The sequence below is a fragment of the Apteryx mantelli genome, chromosome 9 (genome assembly GCF_036417845.1).
Source record: "Apteryx mantelli isolate bAptMan1 chromosome 9, bAptMan1.hap1, whole genome shotgun sequence".
Taxonomy (NCBI): Eukaryota; Metazoa; Chordata; class Aves; order Apterygiformes; family Apterygidae; genus Apteryx; species Apteryx mantelli.
In genome coordinates this window covers 29132488-29151505 of record NC_089986.1, presented here as the reverse complement: position 1 = coordinate 29151505, position 19018 = coordinate 29132488, and the positions used below count along the sequence as shown (strand labels likewise).

The 19018-nt window shown below is 49.5% G+C and overlaps 1 protein-coding gene across 1 annotated transcript in view; it reads right to left on the bottom strand.

The window, feature by feature from the left end:
- Positions 1-778: 778 nt before the first annotated feature.
- Positions 779-19018, bottom strand: part of LOC106493160 (VPS8 subunit of CORVET complex) — a 68564-nt gene continuing 50324 nt past the window's right edge. The window contains exons 35-39 of the mRNA XM_067302046.1: positions 15280-15360; positions 14063-14232; positions 12961-13129; positions 3059-3139; positions 779-1563 (exon numbers count right to left, since the gene is read on the bottom strand). Coding sequence (XP_067158147.1) covers positions 1414-1563; positions 3059-3139; positions 12961-13129; positions 14063-14232; positions 15280-15360 — 651 coding nt within the window. The 3' untranslated portion in view covers positions 779-1413. The remainder of the gene's footprint in view (positions 1564-3058; positions 3140-12960; positions 13130-14062; positions 14233-15279; positions 15361-19018) is intronic.

The window sequence follows — 19018 nt, the reverse complement described above, 5'->3', positions numbered from 1 at the left end:
AGAGTGGAGGCACTTGAGCCCAGTTGAAAGGTATTTTGAAGAGCTTTTTGCAGCTCATGAGTGTGCTGGCTGGGACCCTGAGGGTGTCATACCCCAAAACATCCAAGAGCCAGTGCCAAAACGAACAGGGGGAAGAGATGAGATAATAATTACCAAACCAGTAACACACATTTGTTAGGGCAGCTCTGGACTGTGTTCACAAGCCAGGGATGACATTATAGAAACGTTTGGCACTGTTGCTATTAGGTTGCAGTTCTACGAGTGCAGTTTCATAAAGGTACTAGACGGGGAAGAACATATTGAGTCTGGCTCTTTGGCACTTCCCAGTTTGGTATTGTGAAACAGTGAGCTAAGCTTAGTAGTGACAAACCTCTTTGACCATCAGTGCCAATCACGCCAGTCCTCTCCACCCTGCAGCCCCCTGCAGATGATCCAGACCGCGCTGAACCATCCCACTGCCCTTTTGGACCGGCGGCAGTGCAAAAGGCAGAACCCAAAGCTGCCAAACAGGGCTTGGAGGTTTTGCTTTGTGGCTGACAGCTCCTGTGCCACCTTTACACACACACACACACACACACACACACACACACACACACAGGCACTAGCATGTGTACAACCATGGGAAGGAGAGGGAGGTTTGCGCTTCACCCACAGGGACAAGACGCAGCCCTTTGCTACCAGAATTCAGTGGCAATGGTACCAAAAAACAGCAGCCAGCAATGCTGCCAGACCAGCAGCCCTCTTGCCCCTCCCTTTGCGCACAGCTCACACAGCCAAATTCAACCAAGGGCTTTTTTTAATGGAAGTTCGTAGGAACACACTGTGCCCAGGTTAGGTTGCTCGCACGTGTATCATTTTCTTGCATTCTTCAGTCTTTTCTAGGCCCACCCATTCTGTGCCATCAAACCACCCATGGCTCTTTCTGTAAGGCAGTGGGCCAGGCCTTGGCAAAAGGACAGCTTTTACTAGTGCTAAAATTAATCCTCAAGTGCGGTACCCATCAGCAATCTCAACGCAGCACCTTGAGACACACGCAGGCTGCACTCCTCTAGCCCACGCAACAGGCTCCAGCTAGTTGGCAAAGTTACCCCTGCTGCCGTTAGCCTCAGGGTTAGTGCAGGTAGCCCACAGTGCTGCGCGTTGCTTCAGCAAACTAGGGTTTTGACACCAGAGTTCACAACTCCCAGTCCCACCAGCCACCCTGCGGTTGCCACTGTTCAATATGCGGCAGCAGAGCTAGAAAATGACCTGCTGCTACAAACCCAGAACTGCCCAACAAGACCCAACACAAAAAAGGGTTCCTCAGGCAGGGGAAGAAGGGAAGAATTCCAGCGTCATCTTGGAGAAGCTTCCCAGCACCAAGACCCAAAACGAACCGTGGTTCCCTGCAGCCGGGGCGGGAGGGCAGAAGCGCTAGTCTTCGGTGAGCGGAGGGGGGGCCAGATGGAGCTGGAAATTCTCGTTCTGGAAGACGCTGCTCGTGGCAGGGTCACCGTGGGAAACGCTGAGCAGCCCATGCTTTTCACCGCCGTGATTGCGAGACAGTTCAGTCAGGAGAGCTAACTGCAAGACAAAAGCCACATAGCTCACCATCCTGAGGCCTGGGCAGACTGCCTAGAGGCATTTAATGTAAAGTGCGGAAGGACCTGGAGAGCTCACGTGGAGCTCGCCTTCTTCCCGCAGCAGTTAGAAAAGCCTTAACATATGTAAAGGAAAGGAAATACCGTGTGCAGTCGGCTTATGGAACTCGCTGCACAGGGCAGTCCTGAACTAAAACACTTCCCAAGTTTCTCTGGGTTGTTTTTAAATTACATGATTAAAAAATATACCTAGAAAAAGCTGAAGAGTTGCACTAACAACTGCAGCCAGAACAGGCAGGAGGCACAAGGACAGCCCAGGAACAGGAGGAGCTATGCTCTGCTGGGGACCAGCAGCGCTGCCGGGGCAGGATGGAGGCACAGGGGGAGGGGACCCTCCGTGCAAGCACAGAAGCCCCACAGTGTCTGGAAGGGAAATTATTCACAAATGTAAAAAGAATTTGAGAAAAGTCTGAGAAAACGTAGCAGCTTCTGTGAACGGAGTACGGGGATCTTGGCTGCAGCGGCAGGCAGCAGTGGGCAGGCTCTGGCCCAGCTGACCCTTCCCTGCCTTTTGCTCTCGGTGTGTATAACCACACATGGGCTTCGTTCTTGCTGTCCTCCATCCGCCTGCTTGCTCCCAGAGCCACCGGTGCCCCTCACCTCCAGTCTGCCTGCTCCTAGGTGACCAGCAGAGCACCGGCGGGCAGACATGCCTCCAGGCTGGGCTGAAGCAGCCACTGCATTGATCCTGTCCTCGGCCATCTCGGGGGCGAGAGGCACCGGAGAAGTACGTGCTGAGGAAGCGCCACCCCTGCTACAGCTTCCCTCTGAACACACCGACGGCCCCCATTAGCCCTGCACCCAGCGCCCTGCTACGGATCTGCCTGCCACGGCACCTTCCTCTTCTCTCGCCAGCACCACCAGGGCTCTGGTTTGCTGCATAATTTATACCCCCCCAAAATTATGCTTGTACATTGCAAAGATGGCAAATAAGAGGGACTACGGCCTCCCAGGCCCTCTCCGAAGGGTGCCAACCCCCCACCCACCACAGCACAGGCTAGTGGCGCATCACGGTCTCTTCACGCAGAGCAAAGCGGCAGCAAAGCCATCAGCAGGCCGTCTGACCGAGGCTACCTGGGAAAGCTGAAAAAACAGCAAAGAGTTTTCTGGGAAAAAATATCCGTTCCTTTTTTTTTGCCCTACCGTGAACGGTTTTCAGGCTCAGCCTCAGAAGGCCAGAGGCATTTCCAGTTTTTTACTGCCAGCGAATTCCCCCAGCTCTGTGAGAGGCCAGAAGCAGTGTGGCTGCCTTGTGATGTGATGCAGCCAGCTCTGCGCAGAGTAAATTGCCAGCACTGAACAAAACCCGAGAGAAAAGTCAAAGCCCACACTGCCAGTTTTAGCACCTGGCCTGGCCTGGCCCCAAGTAAAATTGCCTTTGCCACTTTAAAGTCAAAAGGAAAACAAGCAGTACGTACTCTGGAGGTTCCTCGGTTGAGTCGGCAGAGTTGGTCGAAAGCTTGGATTTGCTGAGGATCCAACGGAGACTCTGAACCCACCTGATAAAGAGAGTAAGAGGTTACAAAAACCACATACAAGATTAAGTAGGAGTCAAGCTGATCTACCTAGAAGTTCATCGCTGCTCCTGACCGTGTGCCTGGAGCAGTCAGCGTGCAGCCTGGTAAGAGGGGAAAAAGGCCATCCTTCCTCTGGCTTAAGTCACTCTTCTGCACACTCTGCAGGGAAGGGAAAACTCTCCCCTGCAAGCAGCTGGGAGGAGAAGTGATGAGGCTGCCCAGGTGAGCAGCCTCTCCTGGGCTCGTCTCCAGGGCAGCAGCTCGGCTTCCCCCCCTACTTTTCCCCGTGATTTCTTGATCGTTTCCCCAGGCCCCGCTCAGTCGCCCTACTGGCTTATGACACAGCGCTGACTGCAGCGTGCTGTGATCGGGCACAGATGGTTCATGGCTATTATTGGGGAACGCTTACTATTTAAATTACTATTATCTACTACTGTTATCTCCTAAAGTTTAATTTTTTCCCCCACAATATAAAGTTATAAACTAAGAGCTAGGAAAATGAGGGTGAAAGGGTGGGGGGAGAAAGGGTGATTCACACATCGGTGACAATCGCATCCCGTGAGAAGCTGGACATGACAGACATAGCGGTATTGCCCAACAGTTTCAGCACTGGCAGGTGTGAGGCCAAGAGCTCCCTGGGCGCAAGGGTGCCCAGCAGCTCAGGGGTGGCTACAGAGTTGCAAGCGAAAGGCAACAGAACCGCAGAGAGAAGGTCCTTAGCGTTACACAAAGGTTAAGGCACTGTGCAACAAAAGCGTTACTACAACGCGGGCTTGATACAAACTGCTTTAAAAGGCATCATTTAAATATGCCAGGGAGGGAGGATAAAGTATCACATTCTTGTAGGTTTGATCCATTTTATCACGTCACAATATTTCTATTTCGAATGTTTCTGCTCATATTCCAAAACAAAAGCATCATGAAGAAACTGCAGCAGGAGCCAGGGAGAACAGCCTCGCTCATGAGCAGCAATCTGGCATCTGCTGTCTCTGGGGATCTGTTTTTAAGGGAACACTCAATATTCGTTCTTAAATATTTTCTCAAAAAGACATTTCCCAAGGGCTGTTAACCCAAAATGTTACAGTTCTACAACAAGTAGTTGCTTATTGAATTTGAATTTACCTTAACTCTCTTTGGCAGTGGATCAAGCCCAATTAGAAGAGCTAGTATCACTGCCTTCGAGGAGTGCGGTCAACTGGAACGAAGACGAAATCCTGGCCTTGCACACGCCAAGGGAGTTCCAGCCCTAGCTTGGAGCCAGTCACCTCCTTTGGGGATTGCTGCACAAACTTGTTCCCCATCGCCGCTGTTACAAGCCGCAACCAGCGGCAAGGCCCTTGTCCCCAGGGAGGCGTTCTTCTCCTCTGGGGTCACAGTGCGTCCAACGCAACACGAGGCTTCCTTTGTATTTCTAATACTTTTCTGTCTTTAAAGAACGTGTTTAAAAATTGGTGAAGGTGACTTCCGCTGCTACTTGGGAAAACAAGCGCATGCTACTGCGGCATGCTACCATGCCTACACGTGGCTGTGTGGGACACCGCCCTTTAAAGGCCGCTGCTCCCAAGCTTCCCTCCTGCTCCCACTGCCCCGGTCTCCGGAAGAGCACGCTGCCAGGTCTTCACGCAGAGTCAGCAAGTCACAGCAAACACCCTGGAAAGCACGCGGAGCTAGGGCACGTTGCCGTCTAGGCTTAAAGCACAGCCTTGTCACAAACAGCGCACCGGGCTTGCGGTCGCAGCCCCCGAGCTCCCAGGCGGGCCTGTGTTAGAGCTGTGGCCTCCCAGCCCCAGAGAAGCCCCCGTGCCCTGCAAGGCCCAGGGCCTTTCGGGCAACGCTCCTTCTGAGCACCGACACGGCCTCTGCCTGAAGGGGATGAGGGGAGGGTCTGGGGATGGAGGCAGTGGAGAATGACATGTTAGCAGAGCTCACATCAGCTTAGTCTCCGACTCAATTTTCAATCGCTACCCTAGGAAAGAGGGAAACTGCAACGAAAATTGCTTTTGAGACATTCAAGCAGTCAGAGAGGAGAGGAATGCCCAGAGTGCAGCTCACTGGTGCTAGGTGCAGATGCCGACACGTGTTTCTTCCCCCTCCACGGTATTATTTATCCTGTAAACTCCTCTTTGCTAATCACCAGTCGAGGGGCCAAGCGCCCATATTCACTGCACACGCCGCACAGGCTTGGAACCGGGAAGCCTAAGGCAGCGCGGGTCACACACCTGCTGCTGACAGGTAACCCCGGCACTTCCGAGGGACACCTAGGGCATTCCCACCGGGAAAAACTCAAGAATGAGGAAAACCGGTGGCCCTCCACAGTTGCTGTGGCCACAGGCATTCAAGGACAAGGAAAAGGCACTGTGATCGGCCTGCCCTCTTCCGCTCGCTCTGCCGCACGCACGGAGCCATCAATCAGATTGTTCTCCCGGCTGATGAGCTGAAATATTGCCGGCAAGTCTTTCCGTTGTCAAGGCAACAACCGCTGTCAGGCCTTCTCCTTTTTTAACCGTGTCACTAAAGGCACGCTTCCATTCGCGAGCTGCAGGGAGGCTCTCGGGCTCCGGCGGCAGCGCTCGGGCGCCGGGGGAATCCACGGGGCTTGCTCGGCTCAACTCGCGCCCCGGCTTCTGCCTCCCGGTGCCACGAGAGCGTCAGCTCGGCTCGCCGCTGTCTACGGCAGCACAAATCGTTTCGGCACCTCCAAGCCATTTCCAGCCAGATCTTTACACCCCTTTGAAAAGGTTTCAGACTAGATGCGGCATCCAACAGACTCAATTTATCCCCTTGAGGATCCCGGCCAGCAACAGAAAGGAAGGTTCCTCTGCTTTTTTACACTTCTCGTGGATCCCATCGCTTTAATGCTAATCTCTGTAGCACATTTTGCTCGCACATATTCCACCCCGCTCTGGTAGTCACCACACCACCCTCCGAAGCCTGCAATTATCTTTAATTTCACAGCTACAAACTCCACCACCAGCTAGTGCCTAAGCAAAGCAGATCATGCAGCCGTTGGAAGCAGAGGCACTTTCAACAGTCACACCAAGAGATTCGTTTAAGTGTTGCCTCTCAGAGCCATACGCACCCTCCACGAAGGATATTGCCGCACCAAGCAAGCGGCGCGTCACAGCACCGCGTCACCCCAGAGGGCCACTTGGAGTTAGGTGCTCCATAACACGGGGCAGATGCAGCCGCAAGCCCGGGGCAGAGGTTTGGGGACCCCTAGGAACAAAAGCAACACCCACCTCCCTCATTTAAAGAGCTGAATCCACAGGTATTGGACACGAAGCCCAGCTTCCGCCGTTCCTCTCCAGCAGCCTGCTGCAACTGGTCCCCCTGGCTTAGGGCCTGCTGTTCCCATGGGGCTCCCAGGAACATGGAAGAAGCGACCCAAAAAGGAGCAAAGCTAGGGCTCTGTCCTCCTCTCATCTCTTCAGGAATAGCATGGGAAAGGCAGGTGCATTTTTTTTTTCCAGTTGCATTTAGTTGAACTTGAGGACCAAACCTCCCACTCGAGGCAAGGGAGAGGACGGGCTTCTTTCTGCTCTAAGGGACCCACTGCTGCTGCGACGTGAGATACTGCAAGGACTCAGGAGAGAGGAGGGAGGAGGCCTGTCTATATGAAACATCTAAAAGCACACTGGCGTTTCTCCACTCTCCCTCTGCTAGCTGGTCTGTTTAGCAGCTCGTGGTCATACCGGGCGCTGCTGGAATATTCCCTTAGACCTCTGCTGCTGCCTTGAGCCAAAAGAGCAATAGTGCTGTTCAGGATGAATCAGATAAACACAAAACCCAAGTATCCTCACCATGAGTGTCCTCACCGGACGCTAAGCCAAGCAGAGGAGATGCCTATTTATAACGCAGCAGGCTTCGAGGGATGCACGGCAGGTACATGGACTAAACGTTACATAGAGATGACACAGAATGGGCCTGTGCTCAAGCTGATCTCAGTTTCGTGCCTGAACCCAAGATGACAGAAGCATCACACATGAAGACAAATCATTCGTTTTCTAACCATGAGTTGAGGAGGCCGCTAAACAGCATCCACAAAAGCTAACCAGAGAAGACTAAAATGTACAGTGCTCTCCCAATGCCAGGACTTTGGGGGCGAGAAAGAGAAGGCAAAGACATGCAAAAGAAGGAAGAAGTCCTACTTGGTGAACCCAAATATAAACTGTCTGGGACACTACGATCGTGGTGTTCCTCTGTGAGGAGGACTAGGGACCCTCCAGTAGGAGACTCGTTCCTAACGTTACCCCAGACCTCTCAGAAAACCCAAGCAGAGGCCTCTGCCAACTGCCCCCTTTGGCGCTCCCGGCACGCAGGCGGCACCCACGCACTGCTGTTTACGAGGGTTTATAAAGTGTTTAGGAACAACGCTGGTCCTGGGAGCTTGGCGGCAGCTGCACAAGCCTTTCTATGCTCAAGTCACACAAGACAACAAAAAATGCTGTTTCTGTTGTGCAACGTGAAGGTAAAAGGAACGGGGAGAGAGGTGGGACATGGAAACTGCAGCTTTCCGTTTCAGGGACTTACAAGGGACAGATGCTCACTTGCCACCTGCCTTTCTGAAAGCTGCTCTCCCAAGCAGCCAGGGATGCCATCAGCTACAGCAATCACCACTGAACAAGCCGTAATTCCCTCTCGTACCCTCCCACCTGGGGACTAGAAATGGGGGAAAAAAGAAACCTGCTTCTACTTATTTTGTTCCTCTCCTCCAGAGAAAAAGGGGGAAAAAAAAAAAAAGACAGTTATGTACATTTTCCTTAACCCTTTGGGGCACTTCTCAGCTTGGAATGAGTAAAAACCATGGAGGGGAGCAGCAGTTGCCCCCATCAGCGGAGCAGCAAGTAGAGCACCCCAAAGCAGAGGTTATTCACAGCGTCAGCTGAGCTGCAGACACCGGGTGCTGAATCCCCAGCCTGGACCGGGCCTGGAAAACACGCTGTTGCAGCCTCTGCTAGCAGATGGAAAGGCACGCAGAGTTTTTTTCCTGCCTGTGCTGCAGAGACAGGCTGAAAGCCTGCAATTTCACCCTGAAGACGTATGTAATGAGCTGTGCTGGTTCCTTGGAAATCAGAGCTACGACTGTCAAGCACTGCGCTAAACTCCACGTAACTCCTGGCAACTGGGACCGAGGCAGGTTGCAAAACTATCAACAGGTTGCAAGAGCCCAGCATCTGTCACCGTATTTAAATAAGTCTGTTCCACAGATCCTCCTAGACTTGAAGTGTTTTAATAAAAGGAAGCAGTTTTCATCTAACCATAGGAATATTTTGATTGAAATAGAGATTTAAAGTAAAGCAAAAAAGGAGACTAAAGACCCTACAATCAAAGAAACCAAAACCCCCAGGAAGAAAGGTCCAAGAAAACATTCAGTTTTGATTTAAAAGCTGCTAAAGGATAATCTACATTTTTGAAATTGGCTGTTTTAATTTAAATCTGCATTTAATTTTCATTTTTAACTTTGTTGCCACTCTTCTAGCTACTAGTTAAGACTCCTGCACTCAGTTTTCTTCTTACTAGATCACTTCTGTTCCCAAAATATTACAAGAAATCTTAAAACACAGACGGTTTTTGCTGAGGAGAAGCCAATGGTACCAAGTGCTTCCAATCCCTTCCTCACACGGATTTCCTGCTCCTTGCTGAAGGAGTGAAGGAACCTAGCACCAAAGACAATTCCAGAACTACGGGAACAGGCATTTTCCCAGTTAATACTGTACGTGGGAGTATTTGCTTCATAGGACAATGCACAAGCTTGTAACTATATAAAATGTTAATTACCTGCTAGGTGACATTTGGGGGAAAAAAAATCAAGCCGGGATATTTTCAAAGTTACAAAGGCCTTGGAAAGTTCTGGTATGGCTGGGAGTCAAGATAGTAACTCATGGCCACTGTTACACTGAATGTAGTAAAACTGACTGTGTACTGATTGAGAGAGGTCGTACAACGCTTGCCTAGCTCTAAAAAAAGCTTTGGGGGAAAAAATGTTCTAATCCTCGCTGTTACCTGACAGAAAGCCCACGAACCTGTTGCAGAGGAAGGTCCAGCATCTCTGGCTGAACGATATGGTGGGGCAGCAACACCTTTTCAAGGAGAAGTCAAGAACCTGCGGGCTGGGAGGAAGGAGGCAGTGCGGAGAGGGGCGCTGGCGGCAGGCGGGCTCCGGAGCTCAGGCGGCGTGTCGAACAAGCTGCATGAGCTACAGATCACACTCATTGTCCGTCCTAGCGTGACTTGACAGGATTAAAGTCCTGAATAAAACACATTTGCCATCTGGACGGCTCTACCAGTGGTGCCCTTAGAACAGGCGTTCTCAGAAAAGGAATCACCAGAGTGTTTCGGCTCGAGGGTTTCACGGTGTTTTCTGCAGAATTCATGCCCCACGAACCAGGACTGCACTGCGCTGTGTAGGCCGGCAGACTAATTGAAAGACATCAACCACCTCATTGTAACGAGGCAAATTAGGTTTGAAGAGCAACGGCCAAGATACCAAGAGTAACTATTTCGCACGGGTAAGCCCAGCTATTGCGCTGTTACCTCCAAACACCACAACACAAGAAAACCACTGCAAGTTTTCAAGCAGGAACCGCACACGCCAACCGCACACACTTTCATTCCTTTTAACATTCATTTGCAGAAGGCCGTAAGGTACGGGGGACAGCAAAGACGATCATTCTAGACACAGAGGATGACCCTTGGAAAGACAGCACGTTTTAGGGGGCAACATGGACAACACAAACTTTTGATCACAAAATCAGAGGAAAAAGGCCTTCGGGCTTCTCCCCATATTCCCCTTAGCCGGGGCAGAACGTTTCAAGCCCACACCATGGTAAGGCTCCCTTCGAGCGACGGCTGTCACCAGATTCAGTAATGGTTCAGTGTTGGTTCATGGCATCTCGCCACCTCCCTCCCTCCAATTTCAAGGCAATTGCTGTAGGAATCATGCATGCAAAGCAGGAGCAGAAAAAACACTGTCTGTTGGGCTGTCGTTCTGCATATAAATCTCACCAGCATTGCAAAATTCAAGCTGACAGCCTTTGTTTCAGCAGAGCAGAGCTGGTACTACGAAATGCACTCCAGATGCTCAGTGGCATTTGTCAGCATGATCTATCCCTAATTCAAAGCTTGCTAAGAAAATAAGTATCTAAACTGAAGATTTCACTATGGGAAAAAACAGCACTAAATTGTACCAAGAGACAGACTAAGTATTTGGGGTCCTCAAAGTGGTTACAAAGAAGTACCCGGAATAGCTCTCCACAGATCCTTGGAAAATGTCCCAGAAGCTGAGAGCTGGTCCTCCAGGGTCTAGAAAAGGCAGGGCTTGAAGCAGCAATCATATTACTGAGCCTTCTCCTTGGATTTCCTGTTCATTATCCGCACAAACGCCAGACTTGGAGAAGCAAGAACAGCAGGACAAACAGCTTGACCAGCACAAGCCTCCCGGTCTGACTGGTGCCAGCTGAGCGAAGAGGAAAGGAGGAGAATTACAGCACCAAAAAGCTGAAGAGACCTTGCGAGAAACGCAGCAGCAAGCCTTCTCCGTGCCTGGGGTCACCCTGAAGGCCAGTGACCACGGCCGTCTCGGACCCAGGCTGGGAAGGACCCGTGGGAACGCGTGACCGTGGCTGAAGGGGGGAAGCCTGCAGGTCACCCCTTCCCTTCAGGCCCTTCGCTGGGCCTCACCTCCTCTCTCCAACACCCTGCAAGGCAGGCCAGGCTCTGGGCTTTTGCCACCGGCAGGACACGGGACGCGAGTTAAACATGAGACAAAAACAGCATAGCTCTTCCTTTATAATAAAATAAGACTAAAATGCAGTCTGTTCTGGGCCTCAGACTACTGGCTGGCCAGAGGAACTGCTGCCTCATGGGGTTAATTAACCCTACTGAACAACGACCGTTAAGCAAACGAACTTCCCGGAGGAGCTAGAGATTTTACAGCCTTTTGCCAAGCCTAAATATACGCGGCTTTCTAAAGCTCCGACTGCGCAACAGTTTAATCACATGCAAGTACAACAGTTCAATATTATAATTCAAACACATGACGAACAGCACCAGCTTGGAGCGGAGCTGGGCCATCAGGCGCAGGCGGTGGGGGGGCTCGAAGCAGGGCCCAGGCGCGGAGGAGCGCAGCCAAACTCGGCGGGGCCGGGCCGGGTGGAAGAGGAAGCGCCGGGGCTCCCTGCCAGGAGCACGGGACTGAGGCAGCGGGGAAGCAGCCAGCACTCTCCGATGATCCGGCGCCTGCGTTTTCCAGCTGGCGCTAGGCGATCCTTGCTGTAACCCCTTTCCTTCCCCACCCAGTCCCTCCACACGTCTCTCCCTTGAAGCCCTGAGGCCCAGGCAGCCCCTCGCTTCTGAAGAGGGACCAGTTAAATTCAGGGGAGCACCCGCTCCTTCATGCCCTGATCACTCCCGTGTCCTTTGGACCATTTTCTACTGCATTCTGCCGGTGGGTACGTCCACGCCAGCGTTAAAGGGAAAAAATAGAGGTTCTCTGACCGACTAGCTGCTTGCCGAGAAGCTTAGCGATAACCAAATCACAAGGTGCTGCTATAAAGTACCAGGCACTTTAACGATGAACATCTTTTTAGTACCGAATTTTGCCGTTAGCTTTCAAAGCTAAACCTGGCCTGTCCCACTCATTTGAACACGGTCCTTCAGATCAGAGGTTTAGAGGCTAAAATATTGGGCTGTCAATCCTGCCTAAATCTAGAGCCAGTAGCAGTATTTCATTGCAACAGGGTGGGACATGAAATTTGTAAGCAGACAGGTTGGACCACAGTTGATTTACATTAATCCTTGCAAAACTTTTCTTTCTGTCACATATACAAAACTAATACAATTTGACTGCAAAGACCCCGTTGTGCTCCAAACAGTCCTCAGAGGTTTCTTTTCTCCTAAGGCTCCCTTCAAGCAGGAAGCTTCTTGTTTGGCTAATACAGAAGCTGACTGAAGCTGACTAATGCTGTTAGCTATCTTTTGATCAGAACCGATTTGATAGAAATTGAAATAATTTGCTAGAAGAACACTGAAGCAACGCTATAAAAATATACTCCGCGATTGAATTACTTTGCTTTCAGAAGTGGAAATACTTCACATCGCATGCATGTGGGTGGTGACAAACACACAAAGTATCTCGAGGTATTTAGGAGCAAACCCTCATCAGTGACCACCTCCTCCGAAACACGCTACAGCAGAGTTCAGGTCCCCCAGGTGCAATATTCCCAGAAGACAGCCCAACAAGCTGCCTGTTATTTTTGCTTACAATCCCTAGTACCACGCCAGCAAGAAGACAGAAGCATGAGTTGGGACTTCTGCGTTTCACTAGCATTTATAGCAAGTCAAATCCATTTCAGATCTTTTACCCAGACCCAGGCTATCTGTTAGGAAGGCAGAATGGAGGCTCTATGATCCAGCCATGAGAATACACCAGCTTTTACTACAAGTTTTGTATAAAACACAGCCACACATAATTTGAAAGGACCTGCCCCCAAAGGCCCGTCCCAGGTTCTCACAAGCAAGGCAGAGTGGTGGATGCATCTAGCAGGCAACCAGCTGCAAGCATCCAGCTTCCTTTCACACAGGTTAGCAGTTCCGAGACCTTTGGGATAAAAACATTTCCGTTTCTTGCACAGCTCTGCAAACCCGCACCAAAACAAAATGACATTCATAAATGTAACCAGTTAACTGCAGATACTGTTTGAGAGCTACTGATCATGGCCCTGTCTGGAAGCAAAATAAGACATGAGAACAAAGTGAGGGAAATCATGAGCCCTTCTCTGAGTTAACTTGGAGAGAAACCTTACCTGCGCCAAGGATGTTCCACTTCCTTTTTTCAACTCTGAGAAGTTCTCGCTCAGTTTTCCTCCCTTGCTGCTTGAGTTGCACTTATAGCACGTCCATCTCATCAGGCCTTTGGTTACTAAGCCACACTCTTTACTCAGCAGACACAGGGAATGGTACAAGTGGCCACAGCTGCAAAGACAAGAGAAGAATTCTGCTAGGTGCTTGAAGGCAGGGTAGTGCAGCCAACAGCATTACACTTCAGAAGGGAAATCTCTGGTTAATGGAAAATCAGGCCGCTTATCTGTAACTATAAATCAGCAGTGCATATACTCCTGTCGTACCTTCACACTTTCCAGTAGTATTTCCAGACTTCCAAAAATAACAGCAGATGCCCAGTTGCTGATACAGCTATATATCATGATGCCAAGGTAATAATGATCTCGTCCTCTTATTTTACAGCTGCCTGCTCACAGACAGGAGTATCAGAGATATCAGAGTATGAGCCAGGGCTACAATAGACTTGAGAGGCACAAGCAAAGTCAAAATACCCCAGGACGCTGCGATTGCCTCTTGGGGGCTTGATGGATATCTGCTCTGCCAAACTTCACCAACACAAAGCACTGTATTTGGGACAGACCAAGCAGTGTGTCAGCTGGCAGCAAGACAAAGTGTCCCTAGTTGTACTCGCTGCATCCAATTTCCAGCCCAGTTAAGCTTCATGAACATCCATAAAGAGCTTCTGTAGTTCCAGACTTGCAGTGGCGTTCAGTAAGGGCACCTAGGTGGCTAAGGGTATCAGTTCGGACTATGCTGTCCAATGCCACCAGCAAATCACCTTCTGCTAACACAGGCATTGCCAGGAGAGATGACAGATAAACCGAGAGCTTACTAAACTGCTCTCACAAAATTGTAAGGCAATACTTTTCAGCTGAGACAGAGCTGGCTGCAGGCAAAGAAAGCTGGCTCGTATCTATTTGATTAGCCAGCCCATTTACAGTGCAGGGGCACAGGAATACTCAATTACCGGCATATAGACGATTACTCATGTAAGTCAAAGACCAGTATTTTTCATTTTTAAACTCCTAACATGATCACACCCGTGAGTCTGCCCCTTCACTTTACCTGAAAACAATGATTTCATCAGCAGTTTCTTGCCTTCTTTTGTACTGCTGTAGACAAATGCAGCAGTAATCCTGCTTTGGGGTAAGCCCTCTAGTGACAGAAGCTCTTAGGTTACACAGGGACCAGTGGAGATCATGGTTTAAAAGATTCGTAGTTGTCTCTAAAAGGGTCTGCATGAAAGACAATATACAGAATAACTAGGTCATTTGGTCATCTCCAGACTGCAGAAATTCCATCCTGATCAATTCTTCATAACAAGCAGCTTAGCAGATTACTAAAAGCAAAACCAAACAAAATTGATTTTCTTTATATGTTTTGTAGCCACTATCTCAAAATACTTTTCCTTTTATCATACGTTAATGGAGACAGTATCTTTTCACTCTTAAATAAGTGCTTTATTGATTTTTGTCCAAGAGTACTAAAAGAGATGAGGTAGGCTCATTTTGTGATCTTCCATACTTCTGACTCCCCTTTTTGTCTCTACCTGGTAAGCAACTGCTTATATCCCCCATTTTACTAGATATGGGCAGATAAAAATCAAAGCGCAAATGCACTCTACAATAAAGCTATTCCCCATTTTATTTTTAAATTGGATGATGCCACACTGAGTCCCGAGCAGCAGCTAGGACGGTAGTGCCATATGGTAGGAAGAATTGAGGGAGGGTTTGGAGGAAGACTATGTATTCTGTTTTGGGAATAAGGAGTTTAGAAAAAAGTTGAAGTTTGGAGGCTGCCTGGGATTTCAGACTGAACAGAGAAAGGCAGGAATGAAATGTAGGTAAAATCCCATCAGGCGGCAAAGCACAGCTTTACTATGGGGAAGTAGCAGAACAGCCTAATTTAAAAGACACTTATTTAAAACCATGTAAAAAGACAAACTGTATTGTTTTTGCGCCTTCGAATCCCTAACTGCAAGATGAGTTGGAGAAAAAGCAGGTGTTTACGCTTGCAGTACATTTTAGCGTAAAACTCAGCTACGGAGGTGTCCACATCACGATGTACCTGTCAACCCCTTCACCTGCAATCTGTTTGTGAGTAATACACACTCATCCTCCCTTTTCCCCACGTCTTCCTGATCACACAAATGTATATCACCTGCAGGTCCATTTACTTTGCTGTGCAGAGAGAAATGGCAAATGAGAGAAAGCAGAAATTCAGACAGCTAAAGATAGTCTCTTTATGCAGCAGTGGACAGCACAGAAATGCATGCAACCTACTTGTTCGTAGTTAAAAGTGTCCAGCATGCCCAGGACAAGTCCTTGAATTTCTCCAAGTTTCCCTTTTCCATAAACGGGATCCTGTGTGAAGAAATGAAAAGCTGTAGCTGAATCATACATGACACGAAAAGCATTCTGGCTTTTTAGTTTTCGGATTGGCATCACAAATGTAAGTTATGATTCCAGATTTAAAGACATGCCATACCCGCACAAGGACAGCAGAGTAATACTATGTATTGGTGGGGAAACCAGTAATTAGCAAAAACGATTAGCTGACAACATCAATACTAATGACTGCGTGTGGGTCAAAAGACTTCAAATGCAACCTTATAAACTTCACTTAGGAGATGCAAGAGCTGAAGGGAGAGCACATTTGAGGAATATCAAAGAAAACAGTGAAAGCAACCCTTGCAGCCACAGAGGAGACCTCAGCCCCGGCCATGCCGCCACTTGACACTGAGTGCCAAGGGCGTCTGCTGGTCAGCAGGCTCCGGGGCGCCCTGCAGGGCTCCAGTCCCGCACTGCGAGTACGCCCTTGCCTGGGTCAGACAGTAATTCACTCCCGAGTCTCTGCTCATCCACAGATCACTCCCAAACTCATTCAACACCCGCTCCGCTGCAGGCTGTAAGAGCACAGATCCAGCAGGCTGTGCAGCCGCCCCTGGTATTCAGGAATCTTGGGCAATTTTTGGTCTCATACCATAAAAGACAGAAGAACATCTAGAGAACGTAAGGCTGCTGAAGGCTCTTCTCTTGCTGCAGGGATGGTTTCTGTGTGCCCTAGCAGCCTCATCTCCATGTCCCAGTAGCAGGAGCAAAGGGTTGTGGTACAAGTCATTGCCCTGGTGCAGCTCAACCAGCTTCCTCAGGCCTGCTGCAAAACCAAGCACCCTCTTCTCCTCCACAGCCAACCTGGCGTCCTCTGAGGCATCACTCAGCACCGGACAGGAATCCCGTTCAAGGGTGCATCTCCCTTTGCCTGGGTGAGCTTGGTAAGCTGCCCTGTGGGAGCTGCTCTCCATGACAGGCTGCAGCCTCTCAAGCAGGCAGAGGGACAAAGCCCTGGAGGAGAGGAGAGCTTCTGCAACACCCTCCTTCCTGCCAGGCCCCACTGCACAAAGGCAGAGCCAGCTCCGACTTGGCCATCATCCGTGTCCTGCTTATGGGCAAACTGCACCAAGCCAGGAAATCCCTCCACACAACAACCAGTTTGCTGACAGCTCCTAGTGGCCACAAGCATCAGCACCCACTTGGACTAGTGCCTCTTGGGCAAAACTGGCCCTGAATGGCCTCTCCACACAGCTGCACAGGTGCCCTGCTCCTACCAACGTGCAAGACGGTACCACCTCCAGCACACACCCGCCAGGAACACAGCATCCTCCTGCTCCTCTTTGCAGCAGCAACAAGATCAGATTAAAACGCAACGCAGTGATATTTTTGTTAAAGAACAGGCCCTACAAGCTGTTGGCTAACAGGCTCAGTAAATGTAAAGGGGAAGCAAGAAAGAGCAGACAAGTTAGTAGCAGGATCTACCACTGGCTACTGCAGTGGTGTGATCCATGTGGTGCAGCCTGACTTCATTTCGGTCTCTTTGGCCAGGACAGTTTGATCTGCAAAAGAGCAAAACCCAGCCTACACACACACATGTATGTACGTGCCTATAATCAGAACAAGCAGGAGTGCACCAATGATCAGAGGAATCCATTCTGTAGAGCATACACATCCCAGGGACTGTCAGTCATTGAACTGGACCTGGAAAAAAGCATTTTGCCTTGCATAACGGAAGGCACGCTGGGGAAACCCTGCTGAAAGCAGAAGGTAGAAGCTGACTGGTGGTATGGGCATGAGACTAGCAAAAAATAGGGCAGATGGCAAGACGTGAGCAGGAAACTAACCTAGACACTAGAAAAGTGAGGGAGGCTCAATGGACACAGGAATGGAAGGAGCTGGACAAGCAAGTTCAGGCTAAGATGAAGGAAAAAGGAGAAGGATTAAGGCTGATTCAATGCTGGGACTGAGATGAAGGAGAGAAAGGAGAATCAACAGCAGAAAAGCAAGTCAGCAAAGAAGGGTAAAATAGTATGGAAGCTGCACTGTGAGATACCTAGAGAGCTCACCAAAACAGCTACAGAAAGTAGGTCAGGCAAATATGAACAGCAACCTTCTCACAAAACGTGACAGGCAGAAATACTAACATTCAAGCCTAAATAAAAACACCACTGACTAATATCACTTGAGTCAGACACAGCTGCAGATTTGGAATATACAGAAGAGCTCAACATGCTGCCAAAGCTACTTTTTTGCTAGGTGATCAGCACAGACTCAATAGACACCAAGTTTTCTTTCTGCATGCATAATTTAAAAGCAACAGCATGGAAAGTACACAACACTGAGTCACCATATGAATTATAGAGAGTAACGGGGAACTCAGGACTTCCAGCATGACTTATACGTGAGCCACGACATACAGCAAGTTATTTTTGTACGCACCAGCTATCCACTTTTCTAAAGCACTTAAGTATATAGCCAAGGAAGGCCACACAGGTAACTCACAAACTATGCATGCAACCATTTGCATACAGCACGTCAGACTTCCAAAGCTGCAAGTAGAGATTTCCAATGCAACTTGTTTCTTCTGCTGGTAGAGGGAGAGGAGGAAGAGAAGACAGGAAGAAGAGAGAAGAATGAAGGAGCCACCTACAGCTTTGCAGATGAGGAACATGAGTCCCAGGGCCAACTTTCAATTGCTCAGTTTTTCTCAAGTCAGGCATGATAATCTCTAAAAAAAATGGCAGGTAGAAGGAGAACTGCCTTATCTCCATGGGGGAGCTGTGTGTTTCAGTAAAGCCTAATACCGAGTCTAGCAGTCAAGTGGAAGTGATGTTCATCCCCATTTCCTGTTGGCAGCCATAAAAGAGAGTGCTGCACAGACCTGGACTGCAGTTCTTTACTGGCCTTGAGTATGAAATCCAGAGCTATAACTTCAGCTTTCTGGCAAATTATAATCTTTTCTACCAGTTTGCTGGTTTCAACCCCCGCAAAATCTACAGTCGCAAGAGCCTTGTGGGATCAGTTGTTCTGAAGCAGGAATATGTTTCATTAATTCCACTTTATAAAATATGTCTTGGTTTGGGATTTACACGTGCTCCAAATACACCGCATTGGACGGCACATTAATACAGGAAGCTGCACCAAGTCAAGAAGAGATCACAGCTGCTGTTTCAGGGCTGATATTTCCCCGGACACATGGGAACACTCAGCATGGTGCACCAAAGCCACCCGGGCTGCCCAGTGCAGCTACAAACAGCTGAGGAAGAGCTGGCAAGCACCCAAATCCAAGCCAGAGATGCCCAGGCAGCCCTTCAGCCAGGTCCACCTCCTCCTTTGCTAACAGGTTTGCACGGGGCTCCCTCAGCACTCACAGAGCTGTGCTAACGAATGTGTTACAAACTCAGAAGACACATTCCCTTGCAGCTGAAGCTCCATCCCATTTGCAAGGGGACAGAGCAACTATTGGACATAAACTAAGGGGAAAAAAAAAGGCAGAACTGCAAGCAGGGATGGAGAAAATTCAAGCAGAGGCTTCTTGGTCTTTTTGCTTCTACTCTGTGACAACTTTTCGAGATTCCTTCCTTCCTGCCCCAGTTTGGGGGTCCTACAGGTAAAATTTAAATTTCCGGCTTCTCCAGTTCTTCATTTTGTAGGAGGCGTCAGCTGCCTCTGCTTATGAAACATTCGT